Here is a 19,267-nt window from a genome sequence, read left to right as displayed (position 1 = left end):
ACTCAGGAGGCAGAGATCTAAGGACTGTGGTTTGAAGCCAGTCTGCATGGGCAGGAAACTCCATAAGAGACATCTCCACAGTTAACCACCAAAAAGCTGAAGGTGGAGCTGTGGCTCAAGTGGTAGAGTGCTAGCCTTAAGCAATAAAGCTCAGTTACAGTACCCAGGACCTGAGTTCAAGCCCCAGTACACACACTCTCTCTCTCTCTCTCTCTCTCTCTCTCTCTCTCTCTCTCTCTCTCTCTCTCTCTCTCTCACACACACACACACACACACACACACACACACACACACACACTATTAGCCTTTGAGGCCAGAATTTGGTGGTTCATAAACCCTAGTTATTCAGGAGGCTGAGACCTGAGGATCACATTTTTGGGCTAGTCAAAACACAAATCTGAAAGACTCTTATCTCCAATTAACCAACAACAACAAAAGAGAACTGGAATCATGGCAAGTGATAGAACCTCATCTGTGAGCCAAAAAGTCCAACAAGAGCCAGAAGCCCTGAATTCAAGCCTGGATACTGGTGTGCATGTACACACACACACACACACACACACACACACACACACACACTTTGAGTTTGGAAAGCTTTGTCTTCAGACAGACTGCAGGCAGACAGTGCTGCGGCTTGTTTCTAAAATGGAGAAATTGAGAACATCAAAGAGTCTCCATTGGCATAGTGAATCAGAAGCAAAGTCAGATGGAAAATGTGTCCTTTGGCTCCTGCTCCTGTGTTCTTTTCGTTCTGCATCGTGGAGCTCTCTGATATCTCATGCAGATATTGAGATGGATGTGATAAATGAAAGCGCTGGACGTGGTCAGTGATGAACATAAAAGAACATGGTCTGCTTCTTAATGAGAACTGTTCAGTTTGATCCTCTTTATGACTGAAGGCGCTATTACCTCCTTATGTTGGAAGTCAGTGATCATAAGATCACCTGTTTTTATGATCGCCTGATTTGGGGTTATTTAAAGGTCTGGAGTGTACTGTTTCTCTCACTTTCTTTGATTCTCCTGAGGTAAGTAGAGCCGACTGTAGTATGTATGTTTGGATGTTTGTTTCTGTGCTAGTACTGGGGCTTGAATTTGGGGCTTCATGCTCCCCTTGGCTTTTTTTCACTCAAGGCTGTTGTTCTTAACACTTGAACAATACCTCTACTTCTAGCTTTTTGCTGGTTAATTGGAGATAACCGTCTCATGAACTTTTCTACTCAGGTTGTCTTCAAACCACAACTCTCAGCTCTCAGCCTTCAGAGTAGCTGGGATTACAGGTATGAGCCACTGCTTCTTGGCCTTTTTTATTTGTTTATGCCGTACTGGGGCTCACACGTTTTTAGCTTTTTTGCTCTTTTTGCTCAAGGCTGGCGCTCTGCCACTTGATCCAAAGCTCCATTTCGGGCTTTTTGCTGGTTAATTGGAGTCTCATGGGCTTTACTGCCTGGGCTGGCTTCAAATCTTGGTCTTCTGAAATCAGTTTCCTGAGTAGCTAACATTACAAGTGTGAGCCGCCAGTACCTGGCCCGTTTACTAATTTGCTCTGTGTTAGTATAGAAATGGTATTCTCAACCTAGCCCAGTACTATTAATTTTTTTCTGTTCTTTCCCATAAATGGCACTCATAATAAAACAATTGTTTCATTTAGCAGTTCATTGATTAGATTTCCCAGAGCAGTTTAAAAGCAAATTTTAATAATAAGAGTAGTTTAATAGCCAGGCTTTTGCCTGTAATCTCAGCTACTCAGGAGGCTGAGATCTGAGGATTGTTGTTCGAAGCCAGCCCAGGCAGAAAAGTCCCAGTGCGACTTTTATCTCCAATTAACCACTAAACAAAAAGCAGAAAGCACTGAGTGGTGCTGCAGCTCAAGTGGTAGAGCACTAGCTTTGAACCCAAAGAGGCTCAGGCCCCAAGTTCAAGTCCTCCAACTGACAAAAAGAAGAGGAGCAGTTATAGCCAGTGTCAGTGGCTAACACCTGTAATCCTAGCTACTTAGGAAGCTGAGATCTGAGTATCAGGGTTGGAAGCCAGCCCAGGCAGGAAAATTCATGAGACTCTTTATCTCCAATTAACCACCAGAAAAACTGGAAGTGGAGCTGTGGCTTAAAGTGGTAGAGCACTAGAGTTGGACACAAAAGCTCAGGGACAGCGCTCAGGCCCTGAGTTCTAGCTCCACGACTGTCCAAAGAAGAAGAGCAGTTATCTCATCTAGTGCTTACCTTATACAGGCTCTGAAGTAAATTAATGGTCTATGGCAGATCATTAAAGCTTTCTAATAATGTATAAAATAATTGTTGTTATATTGAGCATAGTTATCATTATTACTATTATTTTCAGTGTCCTGTATAGAATCCAGTATCCCATGCATGCTAGGTAAGTATTGTTCCACTGAGTCACATCTTTGGCTCACCCTAGATAAGAAAAAGAGGCAGTAGAGTTGAAGCAACTTGCCCAAAGACATATATAGAGCATAGTAAATTGTAGAGCCAGGTTTGTGAACCAAGCTTATAAAGGTGATATACAGGGGAGTTACCGTTACATAAGTCAGATAAAAAGTACATTTCTTTTTGGACAATGTCACTCCTTCCCTCCCTCCTTTTCTCCCAGTTTTTCCTTAGCTTACATATCAACAGAAAGGAAAAAAAAGTATGTAATGTAAATAAACATTCCCTTCACTAGGCTTTGGACTACAAATATTATGTGTCATTCAAAATGAATAATAGAGAACATAGCGATCTGAGACAAATAATTTGCCTTTCTGAGTAATGTGCTTGTCTATGGATGGGTGACTTCGACACTGGGGAGAAGCTGTTCCACGCATTCTAAAATAAGCAGGTTACTTGGCTACTGCTCAAACTCTAAATAGGTATATAGGTTGTAGCTATTTGACCTGAACCAACTTTTAAATTCCTTTGAGTCCTTGTAGGGTTTGAAAAGTGGAGCTGAAATGGAAAAAAAAAAGGTTTTCTCTAAATACTGTGTATGTTAGAATTTATTAAATCCCTAGCAAAGGAGTGCAAGGCGGACAGGAAGACGATCCGTAAGTATTGTATCATTCTTTTGTCAGGGTGTTCTGTTTCACTAGCAGGAAGTGTTGTGACTTGTTCTCTAAAGATGCAATTGTAAGAAGAATGTTGGGTTTCCAGATTTCAAGTTCTGGGCGTGGAGAAGGTTCTATTAGCCCAGCGAGAAAGGAAACAGGTTTACTCCTGTCGCAGAAGGGTAACTATTTTAATATTATTTTGTTAGGCTGTAACTTTTAGATTACTAAATATTTAAGCCGAATTTTACTTTGAGAAGCTTAATTCCTACTATTTATTTGGGTAAACATTTGGAGTCACCTTCTAAATGTTATTCATCCAAGTAGAATCAAATTTGTTTTCAGAAAAATGTTTGAAGTTTTGAGTTAACCTGTTTAGTGTTTGTTTTGGTTTTTTATTCCTCCCTTTATTTTGTAAATGCCGTAGGCACTTTGCTCTTTTTAAAAATTTATTTTGGTGTCCTAGTTACATAGCCATACTTATCCAGTTAGATACTCCAAGGTTTAAGTAATAGAAATTATTAATGTTTAGAAAGAGGAGAAGAGAGAAGGCAGGATTTCAGAAGCCTTTGATCTTTGTTGATTTTTTTTTTTTTTAGTGACAGAAACAGAGGTGGCTGTCCTGCTGGAGCATGCCATGATTACATTAGTTTTTCTGCTCTTACAAAGTAACTTATGTCAAACAGTTGTCCTGATGTTAATAATTTACAAAATACAGGAAAGTCTTTGGTGATGAGATTTAGGTGACATTCCTGTGACAAGGCAATGACAATGACTTCCAGTGCTCATTGATCAAGCAGGGCTTTCTATTGTTCAAAGTAGATAACTGGATGTTTTTAGTTCTCCAGATTTTTGTCGGCACAAAGGAAGTATTGCTAGTTCATAGAATAAATCTGAATTCTGAGTTAAGTATTACCTGAGATTTCTTTTCTTTTTGTGCCAGTACTGGGGCTTGGATTTGGGACCTCCACACAGAGTTTTTTTTTGTTTTGGGGTTTGTTTTTTTTGGCTCAAGGCTAGTGCTCTACCATTTGAGCCAGAGCTCCACTTCTGTTCTTTTCCTGATAGTTAATTGGAGATGGGAGTCTCACATACTTTCTTACCCGGTCTGTCTTTGAACTGGTACCCTCAGATCTCAGTTTTCTAAGTAGCTACTATGGCAGGCATGAGCTACCAGCATTGGGCCTCAGATTAGTTTTTCAAAACCTGCAGGAATGAGCAAAATATAAAATACAGAAATCTGGTGCTTTCAATTAACAAGTACAATATTTGAGAGCACATCCAGTGACAAAATTATCTTTCTGCTTAGCTCAAATTGGTAGCTGAATCCTTGTTATATCTGTGTTTCCCAAGTTGTAGATCATAATATTCTATAGTGTTTGAAGCATACTGAGTAGTCTGAAATTGTGCGTGCATGTGTAGACGTGTGTGCATGCGCACACGCACACATACCCACACACCCTATATCTGAATATTGCTCTTGGCTTCACTCAAACATATATGTTAGTTTTTTTTAAGAGAGTACACTGGAAACTACACTGGAAATACCCCTTAGGTGCTAGGGTTAATTTATTTCATTAGCAGCAGCTTTGTTTTCCCATAATTTATTCAGATCTATTTTGTAGGGTATAGAAATTTGCTTGGGAAATACAGGAGGAATTATAGGTTTTAAAAAGAAGTGTGCCCCATTTCAATCCTAACTTTGGTAAAAATAGGAGAAGGGGTATGATTTCCTTGTGCTTTTTAGTTTGACATATTTATTTCATTATTATGACATTAAATACCTCCAAAGTTCAGTATGACAAACATTTAAAGAATTTCTTCAATGTAAGTTAAATTGAGTATTTCTATTATTGGGTTCTATTAGTAGGCTTATTTTAAGTAGCTTGCTTTTAGATCTTTGTTTTTGAAATACAAAAAGAGGAAGGCAAACTTTTACTTAAAATGGAAGTATAGGATACTGCTCCAGGAAGTGACACAGGATTCAGCACCCGTCAGTTTGAGTGACTCATAAGTATTGGTACTAGGGGGAAAATCAATGCAAATCTAGCCAGTACTATTGTGGCGTAGAATAGAGGTAGTTCCAATAAGGAATTCATTTCTTAATAGCTCTGAAGGAGTAAAGTCATGAAGTATCTGCAGTGTACCTTTAAATATTCCAACTAGAGACATAGATAGGCAAGATAGGAGAGGAGAGAAGAGAGAACCAGAAGAGACAAAATTAAATCAAGCAGGGGTGAGTAAATCCTCCTAATTGTAGAATCAGAAATGGGTTCATGGGTGTTTGTTGTACTATTTTCTCTTACTTTTGTATGTATTGAAAGGGCTCATAATGTCGAAGTATAACTTGTAGCTTGAACCAATTTGCATTTATTTCTAAGTGTTAGCTTTTATCTACAAATTGCAAACATGTTGCAACATGATCGGTGCATTGTAAAGGTGAAATGAAATGTGTTGCTTATATGCCAGAATTATTGCCAGTAAGAATTGTCTCTAAACAAACCTCTCTGTTTGACTTTCAGCTAAATTCCAAAAACAGGTTGCAAACCTCTTAAACAGTTTTGTAATATCTTGAAGTAGTAAATGAGAGTAGTTAGGTAAAGCATGATAGCAGGTCAATTGCATGTGAAGAATGTAGAAATGTTGCTCTAAGATTGGGTCAAAGCTTTTTCTAACAGTGTAGATGGGTTTCACTGGTTTATTTATGTATTCATTTATTGTTTTTTATTTATTCTAGGATTGGGAATTTAAGATGTTGTGTATGTTAAGCAAACATAAACTACACCACTAGCCTAGTATATGTTTACTTGAGACAGAGGTTTGCCATATAGCCTAAGATGAACTGGAACATGTGATCCTCCTGCCCAGGCCTCCTGAGTATGAGGGTTACAGAGGTCTGCTTCACCACACCTGCTGGCTCAAACACACGTTTCTCAGTCCACATGAGCTAACTACATAGCCTGCACTTACCCTATTCATCCCCATTGGCATTTGGTTGTTTTTCTGACAGTACAGGGGATTAAACCCAGTACCTCCCACTTGCTAGGTAAGTGCTCTACCACTTGTGCCATATCCTCAAGCCCAACTTTTTTTTGCACTGGCTCTCCCCCCACCCTTTCTCTCTCTCTGTCTTTTCTCTTTGCACTGTTTATTTTCTCTATTTTTCTCTCTGTTTTGCACTGTCCCCTTCCCCTCTCTTTCTTTCCAGTCTTGGAGTGGTGTCCCTGAGATTCTTTTGCTCAAGGCTAACACTCTAGCACTTGAGTCACAGTGCCACTTCTGGCTTTTTCTGGGTACTTTATTGGTGATAAGAGTCTCACAGACTTTCCTAGCCAGACTGGGCTTTGAATGGCAATCCTCATATCTCAACCTCCTGAGTATCTCAGATGACAGGCTTGAATCACCAGTGCCTGGGGTGAATAACCCCCTTTTTGTCCCAAGACCAGCCAAAGAAAACCCCCCAAAACTCAAGGACAAAACCCAGGCCCTGAGAGTAAAATAAATTAATTAATTAAAATTAATTAATTAATTAAAATAAGTAAATTAATTAATAATAAAACAAAGGGAAAACTGATTTTATACATCAAAGAAATACAAGATGAGTAATACAGCAAGCTTAGTAGGTAAGACTTTTTATTTTACCTTACATATGTCCCTGAAATCTTACACAATCTTATCTGACATGACATTTTTACATTTATATTATTTTGGTCAAAATTTATTGTAGAAGTACAGTATCAGTGCAACAAAAGTAAAAAGAAAATGCTATCAATTGTCTTTAATGTGATTAAATATGTCCTCTCTTTAGTTTTACAATTTGTGGCCAAGGTATCATGAAAAATTCCCAGATCTAGGCCCGAGAAATACCTTAGTAATAAGCAAAAATCTGCTGTACATGGTAAATATTGGACTCTTAGAAGTTTCTTCTCTGCATTCACTCCAATAAGCAATTTTACTTCTCTGTACCCATACTGGGGCCTGAACTCAGAAACTCGAATCTCCCTTATCTTTTTCTGCTCAAGGCTGACACTACCACTTGAGCCACAACTTCACTTTGGGCTTTTTAAAAGCTACTTAATTGGATTTGTTTTCCAGGGCTGGCTTCAAACCATGATCCTCAGAGCTCAGCCTCTTTAGTAGCTAGGATTACAGGTATGAACTACCAGTACTTGGCCCAACAGGCAATTTTTCATAATGCTCATATGCCATAATTAGTGAACAGTAAGTTGTTCCTTCTATTTTAACCTTTCTGAAACTTTCAGAACTAAGAACCTAGGATAGAGGGAAAGGCTTTTGGGGTTCCACTGCCTTGTTTTGATGAAATGACAATACACACACCCTGTTAAGTTACGGCATTTATGGCTTTACCAAAGTCCTATAATTCTAAAAGAAGGCAAACAAAACTCCAAGCATTTTGGCCCTTGAGCAAAGTCCTGTAAGAGAAGGAATCCTGGCTGGGAATAGGGCCTAGTGGTAGAGTGCTTGCCTCACATACATGAAGTCATGGTTTGATTCCTCAGAAGCACATATATAGAAAAAAACAGAAGTGGCGTTGTGGCTCAAGTGGTAGAGTGCTAGCCTTGAGCAAAAAGAAGCCAGGGACAGTGCTCAGGCCCTGATTTCAAGCCCCAGGACTGGAAAAAAAGAGATAGATAGATACATGAATGTTTGAACTTAGAGTGAGACCAGGTTGTTAGCAGTGGTGTAGTGGGTGTAGCTGTTCACAGTACTTAGCATCCAACAGGCTCAAATTAAGATATGTGGAGTGCAGGAATGACTTAAAGCAAGAAAAGCATTGCCATGCTTATTTCCTTTTTTGTGTTTCTTATCTGGTGTGGAAGATTGAACTCAGGGCTTCTCTCTACCACTGAGCTATACCCTCAGGCTCCACATGCAATTTTTCAAGAAGCATGAGCTGTTTTACCTTCAGAACATACACCAATGTTTGAAGAAAGAACACGTATAACTCTGTATAGACTCTGAATAGTTTAGACTCTTTATAGAACCTGTTGTCCACATTCTGTATGTTTATAGAATGGTAGGTTTTATTATTTCAGCTAAAGTTTAAGTAAATTATTTTTTACTTTATCCTTTAAATAATGGAATATTACTTAAATTAATATTAGCTAGAATGGTCCCTATCTATTTTTACAGGTATTATATACATATATTATATTGTATAATATATAAAACAGAGCCTGGCTAATATTGTTTTTCTGATTTTACAGAAAGCAAATAGGCTGCGAGATATTGAGTAACTTGCCTAAAGTCACACAGCTAGAAGCAGGCACAGTAGCTCTTAAAACTCTCATGGACTTTCCTACCCAGACTGGCTTCAAACTGCAATCTTCAGATCTCAGCCTCCTGAGTAACTAGTATTACAGGTGTGAGCCATCAGCCCCTGGCTAGAATAGGGGGTTTCTAGGCTGTAGGATTCAGAGATGCAATCCACCTAATAGGATATGGCATTGGAAAGAAAGCAGCCTTTAACTGAATAATTAGGACCGTGAAAACTGCACTGAAAGGTTGGAATTTCCTTTTGTATGGAAGGATCATAATATTTCTTCAGAAATGAGAATGTGAAGAATACACAGGAGAGACACAAGAAAGATCAGCTCCAAGGCTACTGAAGTAGACCAGACTGCAAGCATAAATGGGGGATTGTATGCTGGACACTGGGGGCACTTGCCTGTAATCCTAGCTACTCAGCAGGCTGAGATGTGAAGATTGCGGATTGAAGCCAGCCTCTGCAGGAATTCCTGACACTCTTCAATTAACCATAAAAAATAAGAAGTGGAGTTATGGCTGAAAGTGCTAGCTAGCATTGAGCAGAAAAGCTAAGACAAAGTGCCCAGGCTCTGAGTTCAAGCCCCAGTGCTGGCACCAGAGGAGGGGGGAGAGGGAGAGGGAGAGAGAGAAGGGGAAGGGGGAGAGAGGAAGTGTGAGAGAGAGAAGGAGAGAGAGAGAGAATGCAATATGATAGAAGAATATCACCTTTTGGAAATGAAAAATCTAAAAAGCTTGGGGGTTGACTCATCTTTCTGATGGCCAAACTCCAATTTCCACTACTGGAGACTGAGACTAGAGTAATTGGAAATGAGGTTTGGTTTGGCAAATGGAAGAGTTAGGGGGTAAGGGGGCAAAATAATGAGGCCAAGTGTGTGACTCACAGGTAGAGCACTTGCCTAGTGTGAGGAAGGCCCTGAGTTTGAGATTCAGCTCCACAAAAATGAAAATGAAAAAATAAACTGGCCTAAGCTCAACTGAATCATTGCTGACTTTTCTTCTGCCTTGGCCACTTCTGAATTGGCCTCTGACCTTCTGTAACTGTGTTTGTCACTAACCTTAGGCCCAAAGCCCCAGCCACCCTGTCTGTCTGCTTCTCAGATACCATCTTTTTGAACACTGTCGCCAGTGATGTCTAAATGAGAAATTCCTCTCTGAGCTCTAAAAGTTCATCTTAGAAACTGTTTCCTGACACCTGCCACTCACTCTGACTGTGGTAGCTCTCAATGTTTCTGTTGGCTTTTCTATCTGTTTTTTCCTCTGGAAAGTAAGCTCTCCCAGGAAAATGGGGACTTGGAGGTCCTAGTTGTGTATATTTGTGGCACCCAACATAAACCTAGGACATACTGAGCCTTCAGTGATGTCCTGATGAATGAACATAGATGCAAAAGTGGGCAGAGGTGCTAGACATTCAAGCTGAAGTCTTCTGAGGGCATTGGAAAGCAGCATGCTGGTGCATGAGTGTTCACAGAGTAGACAAGCTTGATTTAGTCCAGCAACGTTTACCGCGCATGGACCTAGAGACTCAGCTGTTGACTTGCCTAACTAGGGAGGAGGCAGGGTGGCAGTTTCTGTTGGTAATGGGAGGTATGTAAAGTGTGGGCGTTCCAAGACAATGCCTGTTTTGGATGAGGGCAGGTGACAAATAATAGCCTTTTAGGTTACCGGTTGTGGAATTGTTCACACACAATCGTGGTTGCCTTGTTGAGTTCCCCTTCCTTTTGCAATGAAATAATGTATTCTTCCATGTTCTGTTTACCCCTTGTTACCTTCTTTCTTCTTATGCATGTATTTTCTTCTTTTATGGATATATTGTCCACTTTTTATGTGTTCAAGCTTTCTTTCCCCTAGCATACTAGTAGCTGGGTTTAAGTCTGGTCAATAACCTTGTGTTCTGATCCTGGGGCTTGAACTCCGGGCCTGGGAACTGTTACTGAGCCTTTTTGCTCAAAACTAGTGCTCTTTCACTTGAGCCACAGCTCTACTTCTGGTGGTGTGTGTGTGTGTGTGTGTGTGTGTGTGTGTGTGTGTGTGTGTGTGTGTGTGTGTTTAATTGGAGATAAGTCTAACGGACTTCCCTGCCTGACTTGGAACCCAATTCTCAGATGGCAGCCCCCTGAGTAGCTAGGATTACAAGTGTGAGCTACCAGCACCCAGCTGTTCTGCTGCTTCCTCCCCCTCTTCCTCTTCCATCTCCTCCTCTCCTCTTCCTCCTTCTCATCCCCTCCTCTCCTGTTTCTTCTCCTCCCTCCCTCTTTCCCTCCTTCCCTTCCCTCTTTCCCTCCCTCCCTTCCCTCTTTCCCTCTTTCCTTCTTCCGTTTTTCATATTGAGGATGGACCCCAGGGTACTTGCTAGGCAAGTGTTATAACACTGACCTTCCATTCCAAGCCATATCCCTATTTTAATGCTGTAATAGCCATTCCATTTCAAAAAACATTTTCATAATCCAAGTTGGTTCTTCACCCAGGAGTTTCCCAGTATGCACTGACTCCCCTTCCTGTCCACCCTGCCTAGGACTTACTAACACACTAGTAAGTAGCTACATTGTTGAGTGAAGTGCATTCCTAAATTTGAGTGCCTTAGGAAAGGAAAACAGGCAACTCTTCCTTTTCTCCCTCAAATACATTTCAGAATTTGAGTAATAGTTTCAGGTTGTCATAGGTATAGGAGGTTCTCAGTGGAAGACTTTGTGTTCAGGGCTTATGTATGGTTAAATGAACCAGTGGCGTGGTTTCATAATTGCTGTATTGTTAGTCACATGCTGTAATTAGGGATGACTTCATAGGCATAAGATTCTTCTATGGGTGACGCCCTGAATTCGTACCCAGTTGTACACCATATCCTTTTATGAAAAGAAAACAAATAAACAAGGTTTTGTTTGCTTTGGGTTTATTACCTTAGTTGAAAAAATCTGATTTCCTGTGTGTCTGATGTTTAAGGCAAGAGGTTTTGCTTTTTTTTCCCCCTGCCCTTTGGGAGCAGGAGCAGGCTGGAATTAACAAAAAACTGAATTGGAGATCAAAGTGTTTTGCACACAAGAGAACTCAAAAAAAATCTAAAGATCCTAGGTAGCTGTTTTTTTTATTAGTTATTTCATTTGCTGAATTGCAATGGAAGGAAAATATATTTGTTTTTTTTTTTTTTACTATCAGCTCTCTGTGTGTGTCTGAGTCTCTGTCTCTCTCTTATATAATCAATTTCACTTTTGAGAAAAAACAGATTGGGAGGGAAAAAAAGTGCTATTTCCCAGTCAGCCTTTTCTTTTTCCTGTCAATCTCATATGATGAAATTGGAGTTCAGTTTGTATTCAGCAAGTGCTATTTACTTCCTGCCTCAAACTTTTATATTCCATTGCTCATGAGAAAATGTGCAAATTTAGGAGGAATGTCCAGCTGAGAGCTATTTTGAAAAGAGATCCTAAAATGAAAATGGGTTTCATTTTTGCGGATTTGCTTTCCTGTGTCACCTGTGTGCTCTTCCACTTGTTGATAGAAACTGCCCTTAGGAAGAAGCCAAAGTGAGGTTAAAAAGTGACTGACAGGTTTGCTTGAGGTTCATCTTTCTTAAATCATGATGACTAAAAGCTTATGAGTTTCATGTATGAGGAAGCTTGGTTACACTCAGTAATGAATAGATAGAAGATAATGAGATAACACTCCATGTATCCCATTTAAAGGGCTAGCCAGGTGCTGGTGGCTCACACCAGTAATCCTAGCTACTTAGAAGGCTGAGCTCTGAGGGTTGCAGTTCAAAGCCAGCCTGGCCTAGCCAAGCCTGTGAGACTTTTATCTCCAGTTAACTACCAAAAGCCAGACGTAGAGTTGTGGCTCAAGTGGTAGAGCACTAACTAGACTTGAGCAGAAAAGCTCAGGGACAGCACCCAGGCGCTGAGTTCAAGCCCCATGAGTAATAAAAATAAGTAAAAAGAACTAGTAGCTAACATTTGCCGGTCCCCTCTCAATTGTGTAAAAGCAGTTCTTCATCCTGTATTGTCTTTCACAAAGAATTTGAAGCGGCCATTTGTGCTTTGTAGGTTCCAATGTAACTTTACCTGTGGCACCTTTAATGTTCATGACGATCCTGGATATATGGATGTTGCTATTTTCAGATGAGGAAACTAAGATTCAGTCTGAATAAACTTGCTCATGGACACACTATTATGAAAGAGCAAAGTCAAGGCACTAATTGATGTCTTCTGACTACAGATCCAGCACTGTGTATTTACTTTCCAGTGATCAATTTTTTTTTCATTGCTGGTGCTCAAATTCAGAGAGTGATTGACAGATGTCAGCATGATATTTGAGAAATCAATTTTCCTGAAAATCGCAAGGAAAGTGGATTAATGGGAAAATATTCCTTGGCATGAATTACTGGTCAAATAATTTTGACCTTTAGCTTTGGCAAATAAAGCACAATAGTCTTTCCTTTATAATGTACTATGTCCTTGGGTGAGGAGCCACAGCTTGGCAAGAGTACTCTGGATTAAGTCGTGTCTGGAGAGCAGTAATGAGGTCAAATTTTTCTGTTTTGCTTGTGAACTAGTCTGGGATGTTTTTGTTGCTTTGAAAGAAGAAAAAAGTTCTGTAGTACAATGAGTGTCCCATGGAGAGGAGTATGGTATTCTACCACTTGAGACACACCTCCACTTCTGGCTTTTTGGTTTTAAATGGAGATGAGTCTTACAGACTGTTCTGCCCCGGCTAGCTTCAAACCATGATCCTCAGATCTTAGTCTCCTGACTGGCTAGGGTTACAAGCATGAGCAAAGAGCTTCCCTAAGATTTTAATGTTTTAAAAGCTACAGTTAGGGCTGTGACTAAGTTCATACCCCAGCAATACTTTAGAAAAATGAAGACAAGCTAAAAATATATTTGAAGTAACTTCTCAATGTAGTGAAATAAGAATTTTTAGGAACAGCTTTATACCAAAGAGAAAGTTAAAAAAAAATTACTGTTTGGACATATAATAAAATAACAAGGGGCTGGGGATATGCCCTAGTGGCAAGAGTGCTTGCCTCATATACATGAGGCCCTGGGTTCAATTCCCCAGCACCACATATACAGAAAACGGCCAGAAGTGACGCTGTGGCTCAAGTGGCAGAGTGCTAGCCTTGAGCAAAAAGAAGCCAGGGACAGTGCTCAGGCCCTGAGTTCAAGCCCCAGGACTAGCCAAAAAAATAAAAATAAAAAAATAACAAATAATAAAATCCTGTGGGCTTTTCCAGGTTATTTGATATGATTTTTTCTCAAGATACCATATATTGCTTGATTTCCTTAAAGATACTGTCAAGTGCCCTTGAGTAATTGTAATGCTAAAATTATTTTTTATTCATATGGGGAGTCTACATGTACTAACTTAGAAAATCAAATGACAGATTTAGGAACAGTAATTCCTATCAATCTGACCACTGGTTATATTTTTCAGTTTGACTTTATAGGGCTGGGGGTGTGATTCCTTGGTAGTGGATGTGCGTAGAGTGTATGAGGCTCTGGGTTCATGCTCAGCATCCAAAATATTAATAAATAAAATAAATAAATTTGACTTTATGTATTTTAGTCTTGACTCAGGTATTAAGATGTTTGTTCCTTTGGGTTTTTGAGACAATATTTCTGTAGCCCAGACTGGCCTGGACCTCTAGAATCCTCTGCTGTGCTAGGATTACTAGCCCAACCTCCAATTCTTTTCTTTACTCTTCCTTAGTTGTGCCTCTTCTTTGCTTGTTTGTAGTATTGAGCATGGAAGTTGTACCTCTTCACATTGCCTGGAGATGGAAAATCTTAGTTAAAAACCTAAAATAAACAACTTTAGATTTTTTATTAAGATAATTACAAAGAAGTAAGCAGTTGGAAAACTTACATATGTATGTTTTTTTTGTGCACTGGGTTAATGTTTTGAAGCAAACTGGTTAGTACCTTAAATTGGTTTCTATGAGATCTAAGCAGTTCCTAGTTTTGTAAGAGGAACAAAAGAATTGCATTCTCAGCTTCCCTGGGAAGGAATTAATAATCCTTAGGGTCTGCCAAGCCTTTCGCTCTCTAAAAAGTGGCTATTTCTACCTTTTATTGCAGCCACAAATTCAGTTTATGTCATATTGTAATTATTTACATTTTCCTCCCCAGATTGTAAATTCCTCAAGGGCAGGAACTAGGCACAGAACACATGCTTAAAATATGGATAGAAGGGGGGAGGCATATTGGTTAAGGGGTATGAGCAGCAGGGAAGGAGGTTTCTGCCTATTCATCCTTGTAGTCTACAGAGGGGAGAAATGGGAGATAGAGATTGGGTGAGATTTCTGGTCACTTGGAATAGCAGATCCATCGTTTGTCTTTTTTTTTTTAAGTAAGGCACTAGTGACTGAGCCTTAAATTCTAGCTCCTTAAGAAGCTGGGATCTGGAGGATTGCAGTTCAGAGCCAGCCCAGGAAGAAAAATCTAAGATATTCCATTTTCAGTTAACCAGCAAAAAAGCTTGGCTGGAAATGTGGTTCAAGTGGTGTAGTGCCAGCTATGATAAGCACAAGTTCAGTGCTCTGAGTTCAAGCCTTGATGCCAATAAAACAAAAATTGTGTAATAGATTTCCTTAATTCATTAATTTTTGGTGATGCTGAAGATAAAATTCAGGCATGTTCTCTACCACTGAGCTACATCCCCAGCTCTCTGACTCGTCTTTTCTAATTTTCTTTATCTGTATAATAGTGATGTGGTAGTATGAGAAAATAATCAATTGTTGATGTTGCGTTTTTTTAATTACATATCTTAAATTATTGCTGACTCAAAGTGTTCATCCTGTAAAATGTCTTTAGTGATGAAAAACAAAGCACATTGTACATTTTCACACTTGCAAACTTTCATGTCATTTTGTACATGGTGTAACGCATGGAGACTGGTAATAATGTTGTACTGAAAATGTGATTGCTTAAAATATGTCTGAAGAAAATTGGAATAAATCCTATCAAGTATTTTTGTAACTGGAAGTGTTGAACATCATCTCAGTTAACTATGGACTACTTTGAGATTACAGCTTCATTTCTGGAAAATTATTTTTACACTTTATCTTTTAACAAGCCTATTTTATATCTAACTGAAGATCTTTCTTTACCTAATAGAACTGAGACTCCTCTGAAAGGTGTTTGTACTCAGCCTACCTGCAGACAACTGGTCTGTCTCTAGAGATATTCTGAGATCATAGGTAAGAAAAGTTTATGAGCAGTTGGTGAGTTTTGTGTTTTTGTTGTTGTGTAGTGATATAACAAAGTTTGAGGGAGGCAGATCTCACACAGTGGTCTGAAATTTCAGTCATGCTGCTACCAAAACACAAAAGACTCTCTTTGTCTCCTAAAAAATTGATAAACCAGGGCACTGGTGGCTCCCATCTATAATCCTAACTACTCACAAGACTGAGATGTGATGATTACATTTCAAAGCTATCCAGAGCAGAAAAGTCCTCGAGATTCTTATCTCCAATTGACCAGCCAAAATCTATTAAAGTGGTGGCCTGGCTCAAGTGGCAAACACCAGCCTTGAGCAAAAAAGCCAAGTAAGAGTGGCAGGTCCTGAGTTCAAGCCCCAGTACCTATATTTTAAAAAATTGTAGCCATTTCTATGCAATTCTTTCTGGGTAAAGAAAAACTTATAGTATCATGGCCATTTTTTCATTTGTCTAGGATTGAAAAACCTGACTTTGAATTCCATTTCCATCATCCTGATGAGCAAGCCAGTCATCTACTAGGAAAACAAAGGGATAAGAATATTTCCCTCACAGGACCATTGAGAGGGTTCAGGGAATTAACCTATATAGGCAATTATCTAATGCATTTCTTGGTACATAGATATCAATGAATGAATTTGGTTAAAGTATAATTTTATTGAGTGTCTCAAAGTCCTAGGTTCTGTGAGTTGTTCTACAGTAAGAAGGACACAAGTCCTCAGGCTCAAATACAGGGAGATGACCAAGTCACACATGCCAGTGTGATATTTGAAAGTCATTATTTTCTGTGAATGACTAGGACTAGATTGTCTTAATGGGGTAATGATATTTTACACAAATTGCAACTGGTCGTCTAATTTTGAACTTTTAAGCTTTGGTATATAAAACTGATATGCCTATTTCCTGTCATTGCTGGATATGTTGGCCCTTTCACTCTTTGTCATTTAAGATCAAAAGGAAGACTCAGAAATACTGTTTTCTAATTAACTTTTGGTAAATAAGGCCCCATTTGCCTTATTATGGGTTTCCTACAGATAGAGTAACCTATTCTGATTTTTCCCTACATGAGAATTTTAGGAGAGTATTTATATTCATGACAAACTTTTTTACAAGTCTGAACCTTTTTGGTTTCTCTTTAGATCTTTAAATGGATCAGATGGCTACCACTCAGATTTCCAAAGATGAGCTTGATGAACTCAAGGAGGCGTTTGCAAAAGTTGGTGAGTGTGTTTTGTACTATTAACTTTAGGAAGGCTATCCATATTTGGTCTCAAAGTTATTTCTGTAAAAAAAAAGGCATGAATGATTAATTCTGAGCCTTAAGACAGAATAGTAAAGATAGATGGGAAAGCCTGGCACTGGCGGCTCACTTCTGTAATCCTAGCTACTCAAGAGGCTGAGGTCAGGGGCTGGGGATTTAGCTCAGCGGAAGAGCGCCTCCCTGGTGAGCACAAGGCCCCGAGTTCGATCCTCAGCTCTGGGGAAGAAAAAAAAAAGAGGCTGAAGTCTGAAGATTGAAGTTCAAATCCAGCAGTATGTGAGACTCCTATCTCCAATTAGCTACCAAAAGGCCAGAAGTAATGCTGTGGCTCAAGTGGTGGAGTGCTAACCTTGAGGAAAAACAGTTCAGAAACAGTCCAGGCTCTGAGCTAAAACCCCGGGACCAGCACTAAAATAAAATAAGTAGATAGTGCAGGCCAGGTGTCGTGGTGCATGCCTGTGATATTTGTAAATTCAGCATTGGAGACTCTGAGGAGGACTGCAAGTTGGAGGCCAGCTTGAGCTGTAAATAGAGACTGTCTCAGCAAACAAAACAATTGCTCAGCCCTCTAAAATAAGCAATATAGAGTTTTAGAAGTTACACTCTGACTCAAATTGATTGTGCATCTGGTGCTCTACCACTTGAACTATGCCTTCAGTCTAGTGGTTTGTTGATTATTTTAGAAATGGGATCTCTCAGACTTTTCTGTTCAGGCTGGCCTTAAGCCACCATCTCCTGAGTAGCTGGGATTAGCAACATGAGCCACTGGTACCTGGCAGTGAAGGGTAATTTTGTTGTTTTTCTTTTCTCTCTTTTAGTCTGATGATGATTGTTTTAGGAATTTATTTCCTTTGACCTCTTTTCTATTCATCTTTTGGTGTTGGGGGCAACTTAATTTGTTTCTTTAGGAATAGAATTATGCTGTACTTTTAATGTTGTAATTGTTTAATTGCCAATGCTTAATTTCTTAAATTGAAGTTGTTAAATACAGGCTTTGTCCTCAGGTGCACTATCTTGGGAGTGTTTGTGTGCAATGCTTTTTAAACGTTTGTGTACAATGCTTCTTAAAATTTGAACCTAATTGAGCCTGGTTCCTTGCTTGTAATCCTAACTACTCAGAAGCTGAGATCTGAGAATTGCATTTCAAAGCCAGCCAGAGTAGGAAAAAGGCTGTTCAATTCTTATCTCCAGTAAACCACCAAAAAGCTGGAAGTAGAGTTGTGTCTCAAGTGCTAGCCTTGAGTGAAAAAACTAAAGGACAGCACCTAGTCCCCAACACAAATAAACATATGCAAAAATAATAATAGTAAAGCTTATAGAGATATATATTTATCTGATGGGATGTGGTATACTTTTATTAGCCAAAGAGCTTCATTGCTTAAAAAAAAACCTGAAGTAATAGGAATAGAGTTGGCTAGTTTTCTCCATGGGGGGGAGAGAGTTAAATTGTAGTAAATAAGGGATTAATTAGAGGTCTGACTATACAAAAGGGTCATTGGGGAACAGTTGTTAAGCAGAGCTTAGGTCAGCAAACAGCTTTCGCACTGTGAGTCTTTCTGAATTTTCTACCAGATTCCTGTTAACATATATGCTGTAAATAATTCTGGAGTCCAAACTTTCTGCCTGTTCTGAGTGTTACTCTTTTGTATTCTCTCAATGTGTAGCACTGTGTTACACACATGTTAGGTTTTCAATAAATATTTAATTGATTATAGTCTAAGGAACTCGGCAGTCTTTGATGTACTGTCACTGTCAACCATATACCCAAAGGGTCTTTGTTATGACGATTTTCATTATAGTGGAATTTATTATTAAGGCTTTTGGCCATCATACTGTAGCACATAAAATTTCTCGGTATATATATATTCAGCATAACAAAGGCTTGTGTATAGTCTGTCTTGTAGAAATTCATTAAAAGGCTTAGCTGAAGCTTTTGATTTTCCATAAGAATCTTTGTAGTTTGCAGTTGCCATTAGCTACAGAGCCCTCAGGCAACTATCAAAGGTGTTGTGGAATTTTTTTTTAATTCGGGTGGGGGGGAGCTTGAATTTTTTTAGAAAGGCTTTATTAACTTATTTTCCTGTCTCCGATGGCTGTTTCCTTTGGGGGGAGGGCTATTCTGTTGCCTTCAATTGTGACAAAATATGGAAACCATTAGATGATTTCTCCCATCTATTCAAAATAATAGCCTTGATTATCTCCTTAGAAATGCAGCAAAATCATAGTGTGTAGAGAAAATCTCTGTAATTACCACTAATTACAGGTTTTGTTCAGTCAATTAATAGTGCTTTGAAATTCCCTAGCAATAAATTGAGCATTAGGATTTAAAGTTCTCCTTTCACTCGCTTTCTGCACCTGCTTAGTTTTAAGCTTCCATCTCATATAATTATTTTAATTTTCTCAACAATTGTTTCCAGCATTTCCTCTGTGGGATAGCAGACAATTTAACTCTTCTTTCCCACCTACTTCATCA

General features: G+C 39.2%; 1 protein-coding gene across 3 annotated transcripts in view; it reads left to right on the top strand.

Annotated features, from left to right (window-relative positions):
- Positions 1 to 19,267, top strand: part of Pls3 (plastin 3) — an 85,220-nt gene that overhangs the window by 26,941 nt on the left and 39,012 nt on the right. The window contains exons 1-3 of one of the 3 annotated variants that reach the window (XM_048335762.1): positions 3,160 to 3,222; positions 15,433 to 15,515; positions 16,673 to 16,753. In XM_048335762.1, the coding sequence (XP_048191719.1) occupies positions 16,681 to 16,753 (73 nt within the window). In that variant the 5' untranslated portion in view covers positions 3,160 to 3,222; positions 15,433 to 15,515; positions 16,673 to 16,680. Of the gene's footprint in view, positions 1 to 3,159; positions 3,223 to 5,065; positions 5,277 to 15,432; positions 15,516 to 16,672; positions 16,754 to 19,267 lie in introns of those variants that run through there. The other 2 variants (XM_048335761.1, XM_048335760.1) reach the window with 2 other exon arrangements.

Source organism: Perognathus longimembris, chromosome 28, assembly GCF_023159225.1.
Source record: "Perognathus longimembris pacificus isolate PPM17 chromosome 28, ASM2315922v1, whole genome shotgun sequence".
NCBI classification, from domain to species: Eukaryota; Metazoa; Chordata; class Mammalia; order Rodentia; family Heteromyidae; genus Perognathus; species Perognathus longimembris.
This window is presented reverse-complemented; position numbering and strand designations above follow the sequence as displayed.